Source organism: Corylus avellana, chromosome 1 (genome assembly GCF_965113065.1).
Source record: "Corylus avellana chromosome 1, dhCorAvel1.hap1.2, whole genome shotgun sequence".
NCBI lineage: Eukaryota > Viridiplantae > Streptophyta > Magnoliopsida > Fagales > Betulaceae > Corylus > Corylus avellana.
Genome location: NC_142490.1, coordinates 8,200,007 through 8,205,464, shown reverse-complemented (window position 1 = coordinate 8,205,464; position 5,458 = coordinate 8,200,007). Strand labels below are relative to the sequence as shown.

Genomic DNA, 5,458 nt, shown 5'->3' with positions numbered 1-5,458 from the left:
ATCATCTACATTATATGGAAGGATAGCAATTTGTGTTTGCGTGTCCGGTTGATGTTGTGTTTAAGTATGAGTATAGGATTGTATCACTGAACTCTATTAATCTAACCTATTTAATTAAATAGGGTCAAATCCTTTAGCTCTAACCCACTAATTTCGTGTAAGGTTTGTGACTCATGTTCAAAATTACCAGTCTTAAATAACGCGTGTTGAGTTCAGATCATGTCAATGCATAATGTATAAGATTATATAGGTCAACTCTAACTTAATTCGTTTAATTAAACATGTCAAAATCCTCAACCTTGATCTACCAATTTAGTGTTGAGTTCATGTCAAATTCGCGAATCATGTCAAAAATTGTCAATCTCATCATCTATTCGGCATGCACATTACGAGCAAACAAAAGGCACACACTGACAAAACAAGTAGTTCTTCTATTTTTTTCCTTATTCCTTATTCCAAAACATTATGATATGGACAGAAAATCGAGTCAATTCATGGAAAATGGTTGCCCCTCCCCCTTCATGGAAAGTAACTTGTGCTCTAATACCAACTGGTGCAACGTGACATCGTGGGTTGCAAAGATAAACAACAAGAAGAATAGATAAATATTAATTAGACTTTGAGTCTATCAAAGATTTAAGAAATCTTCTCAAAACGCTAGATTTTTTCTATGTTTTGAGAAAATATTGAAGAAACTCAACTCTGGGGCTTTTTATTGATAAAAACTGAATAATAATCAAAAGCTATTTTCTTAGGGTTATAATTAAGCATGTGTTTATAGCCCCCAAAGTCCTAACCCTAGTAGTAAATAGAGAATAAGTCGGTTTTAGACTTCTACGCTGGCTGTCCGGACGAAACATACTTCCGTTCAAACGGTCACTGAACTAAAGTACATAAAAACTGAAATATAACATAAGTGTCCAGACGCCTTACAGACGAGACTTCAAACGAAGCTCTCTGAAATTTTGCGTGACTAATATTGTCCGAACGGCTGCAGACACAATGCTCCTTTAATAATACTTGATTGTCAGCTAACGCAACAAGTTGGTCGACACTTCAAATACAACTCAAACTTGGAAAAAAGTGTCCCAAACCAAGTAGGACAAGGAAACAAACATTTCCTTCGTAAAGAAGAACATATATTGTGGCCCCACCAAATTGAATGGGTGAAAAAGTCACCCCACGTTACTAGCCTGAGACTTGCATGACCATCATGTGGTTGCATCCGCATTATAAGGAAGGGTAGCAATTTGTGTTTGTGTGTCTAATTCAGGTTGTGTTAAAGTACGCGTATAAAATTATATCACTCAACTCTAATCCAACTTATTTAATTAAATAGTTCAGATCTTTTAAGGAAGGGTAGCAATTTGTGTTTGTGTGTCTAATTCAAGTTATGTTAAAGTATGCATATAAAATTATATCAGTCAACTCTAATCCAACCTATTTAATTAAACAGGCCAGATCTTTTAATGAATGGTAGCAATTTGTGTTTGTGTGTCTAATTCAGGTTGTGTTGAAGTATGTGTATAAAATTATATCAGTCAACTCTAATCCAACTTATTTAATTAAATAGGTCACATCATTCAACTCTAATCCTCTAATTTCATGTTAGGTTTATGACTCATGTTCAAAATTGCTAGTCTTAAATGACGCGTGTTGAGTTCAGATCGTGTCGATGCATATGTATAAGATTATATTGGTCAACTCTAACCTGATTCGTTTAATTAAACGGGTCAAAACCCTCAACCCTGATCCACCAATTTAGTGTTGAGTTCATGTCAAATTCGTGAATTGTGTCAAAAATTGTTTGTTTGATCATCTATTCGGCATGCACATTACGAGCAAACAAAAGGCACATAGTGACAAAACAAGTCGTTCTTTTTTTTCTTATTCCTTATTCCGGACAGAAAATCGGGTCAATTCTGACAAATCATCAACCAATACATTATAACTTAAGCAACATCAAGCTGAATTCTTTACTACATTCCAACACAAGCCAACATGAATCGCAAATTAAACATAAATTACACTTAATAAATAATGCAAGGTTTTCCAAGACAGCACATGCAATAAATTAATTCCTGGAGTCCAATGCCATGATGGTGCTGAGATTCATGGGGTGCATGTAAGAGGAAGTGCCACTCAGGATCTGCTGAACAATTAGTGCGTTTGCCTTCTCAGATGGATGGAATGCATCCCAAAATGCATAAAGGTCTCTGTCTGGGCATAAGTTGGATAGTGGTGTGCAAAGTCCAAGACCATTATAGAGTCCTTGCCCACAACATGCTACCTTCGATGTAACAAATCCTGTAAAAAAAAAAAATTTTAAAAAAAATTTTAAAAACAATTTGAAAAACATTAAACATGCATGTAAAAAAATTGAAAATATAAAATCGCGTATTTTTTATTTTTTTTAAATGTCTAATTTGACACGTGATGGTAGAACGGAAGGCCCAGATGAAAAGACATATATTTGTATGTATACCATATGCTTGAGGATTATCGATGAAATCATTGTGCATTTGCTGTGTATTAACACCAATAAAAACATCGGCGCCAATCCTGCTGTTGAGTCTGCCTAGCATCTGAACGAGCTGTGGGTTGAACAAGGCCGCAGCTCTTTGCAGCTCTGCTGCGCATTGCCCACTTGGGCTTCTCATCGCCAATTCTGCTGGAACGCAGCCCAGTGGTCCTGTCCCTGTCACAAGCACCCTACGTGCTCCGAGATCATATAGCCTCTGCAATCACATTAATTTCGGCTATTAAGAAGTGAGAGTGAGAGAAAGAGAAAGAGAAAGAACAAAAAAAAAAACAAAACCCCATTAACTCACATGGCACGTGTAGTTCATAAACTATGGATCACAAATCAAATTTAATGAAAAAGGTTTTTTTTTTTTAAATTGTTTTATGACATGATATTTTTTCGTTGATGAGTAATATCTAATTATTTATATTATAGGAATATTTTTGTTTTTTTACTTTTTAAGGAGAAAAAAATATTATCCAATATAATTAACTGAATATTATCAAATTCAAATGAAATAGAGAGGATCACTCTTTAAACTCATATAGGATGTTGCTCAACACGAACCGGGTTGAACTCGGTTTTGCAGTGAGCGTAGTCCTAAAGAACTGTTTACACGCAATAATGCGGTCAAAGTCCAAAGTTTTCACCAGTTAAAGAAACCCATGAAAGTGAAAGGGCATTGCTCAATGCAAGTGCATTAATGTCCATTTTGAAGTAGGCATGTGGTGGTAAGAATATAAATGTGTGGATGTAAAAGGAGAAAGGGTAGGTCACCTGCAGAAGTTTTTCGTACTCGGAAATGAGATACTTGACATAATCTGGAAGAGAGTACTGGCGAGATCTGGCAGAGAAAGGTACTAAGAAGTAGTTGTTCACAAAGTCGTTACCACCAACAGTGATGAGGACAAGGGCCTGATCAACCAGTTGCCTTGCTCCCTCTTCTCCAATAAGTCCAGCCACTCTTTGCTGGTACTCTTGAAAGTATTCCAGTTGTCTGAACATTCTTATTATGTTTATCTGCAAACCCAAACATATTAATTCAACCCATCACCCATGCATGTATGTATCATGTATGCTCCAATATATAGCACCCACATTAGGTTTTTTTTTTTATTTTATTTATTTATTTATTTATTTATTTTATTTATTTTTTTTTAACTAGCCTCTAGTCATTTGGCCAAGGATTTAACTTAAAAAAAAAAAAAAAAAAAAAAAAAAAAAAACACCAAACGTTTCACTCTCACACTTCCAAGTGCGTACTTAAAAATCATTATTGGATCCTAGATGAATTATTATTGAATTTTGGATCCAATACTGATTTTCACTATTACGTCAAAGAGTGTGCAGTGCACTTGAAACTTTGACAATGAGAGTGTGCAGCATTTTTCAAAAAAGAATATTTTAAATAATAGTTAAAATGCTTAGAGAGATGTAGGTGCTTTAAAAATGTGAGTAACTAAAATAAGAAAATATGTTCTTTTTATACTAAATATTTGCTGAGCGGGACGTGAATTAATGCTTCATTTTCCTAATTTCCTCCATCTTGTTGGTGAGAAGTTGGGACTTACGAACTGAATTCCAGTGTCATTAAGAATTCCAATGCCAGCAGAAGCAAAGTTGGCACCAACAAGAAGTCTTTCTCCATTGAGCTCTGGGCTCAAGTATGGCAACGTGGGTTCTGAGCCAATTCGCTCACCTAAATTTAAATTTTCGCGTCGATCAATCTCACAAGATACACAAAATAATCAACAGAAAGAACAATATATATTCAAATTTGAGCATGAAAAAGAGATAAACCCAACTGATAAAATCAGGAATATTTCGGCCATTAGAGAATCGGCCAGTGGGGTGATGAGTTGGGTAATCAATGCCGTAGGGAGGGGAGTCGGCTCGGGCAGTGGTTACCAAGTAGTTGTTGTTGCCATTATCAACCAATGAATCTCCAAAGACGAAGAAAGCCCGAGCAGCATCAGCTTGAGTGCTGAAAGCTGCCAATGCCATGGCCATGATGAAGGCCATCCAAGAACAAAGAAGCAGCATTCTAGCCATGGATTTGGAAGCAAGAAATGAAAGGGTAGAGGTAGCTCTATCTTATGTGTTTCACTAACACCTTTGGTTGTGTGCAGAGATGCAACGATAGGGGAAGCCTTATATATAGTTAGGCTTGTTGGCCTCTGCAGCAAAAGAAGGCCCACTACTGCAAAAGCAAGCTAGTACAGGTAGTTGTGCATAGCAATATATATTGCCATGCATGTGAGGTCATGCCCTGACCACCCATGCTGGTATAAAGAATATCTTCTTCTGGGTAATTATGGGGTTGTTTCTACCAAGAATAAAAAAAATTTAAAAAAAATTAAAAAAAGAAAAAGAAAAAGAAAAAGAAAAAGAAAAGAATAAGAAGAAGAAGAAGAAGTTTGTTTAATGCAAGCCTTGTAACATTATTTTTTACTCCATTTTTAGAGCACCCCAATGACCATTTCTAATGAATCATGATTAGAGGTGCAGCATGTAGACCTGGAAAAAAGGTCTAACCATATCTGTCTGTGTTATAATTTTAAAATGAACTGGTTAATTTGAAACTTCAATAAAATCATCTATAAAACTCCAGTTTCACCTATTAAGGGTATGTTAGCATGTGTGTTTGAGAAGCTTAAAAGTGCGTTTAATATTCAAAAAGTCTATTTGAAAAAAAAATAATAATACTAATAAGTACATGTTTAGTAAAAAGAATTAGAAGTGCTTTTAAGAGTCCAAAAGGCCTAAAAATGACTAAAACGCATATTTAACAAAAGCTTAAAAATAAAACTTTTGTCAAAAAACGTTTTTTTTAATTTAAAAGCTCTATTTTTCAAGCACAATCTCAAACATGATCTAAGTACATAACGTGAGACTTAGCAGTGGGTTTAAATTTCATAGCAGTCAACATGTTGT

General features: G+C 35.2%; 1 protein-coding gene across 1 annotated transcript; it reads right to left on the bottom strand.

The window, feature by feature from the left end:
- Positions 1 to 1,860: 1,860 nt before the first annotated feature.
- LOC132172948 (GDSL esterase/lipase At5g33370) lies at positions 1,861 to 4,637 on the bottom strand. Its single transcript, XM_059584512.2, has 5 exons — positions 4,330 to 4,637; positions 4,096 to 4,223; positions 3,302 to 3,544; positions 2,486 to 2,738; positions 1,861 to 2,307 (listed from the first exon to the last, which is right to left on the bottom strand). The coding sequence occupies exons 1-5, from the start codon at positions 4,574 to 4,576 to the stop codon at positions 2,075 to 2,077; spliced, it is 1,104 nt and encodes a 367-aa protein (XP_059440495.1). The 5' UTR covers positions 4,577 to 4,637; the 3' UTR covers positions 1,861 to 2,074.
- Between the last annotated feature and the right edge of the window lie 821 nt (positions 4,638 to 5,458).

What these genes read in the sequence shown, in the direction of transcription:
- LOC132172948 (XM_059584512.2), bottom strand. Translation starts at nt 4,576, where the DNA reads ATGGCTAGAATGCTGCTTCTTTGTTCTTGGATGGCCTTCATCATGGCC. An exon ending in AAATATTCCTGATTTTATCA is followed by an intron (nt 4,224 to 4,329) that starts GTTGGGTTTATC and finishes ATTTAAATTTAG; the next exon opens with GTGAGCGAATTGGCTCAGAA. An exon ending in CGATAATCCTCAAGCATATG is followed by an intron (nt 2,308 to 2,485) that starts GTATACATACAA and finishes TTTTTTTTACAG; the next exon opens with GATTTGTTACATCGAAGGTA.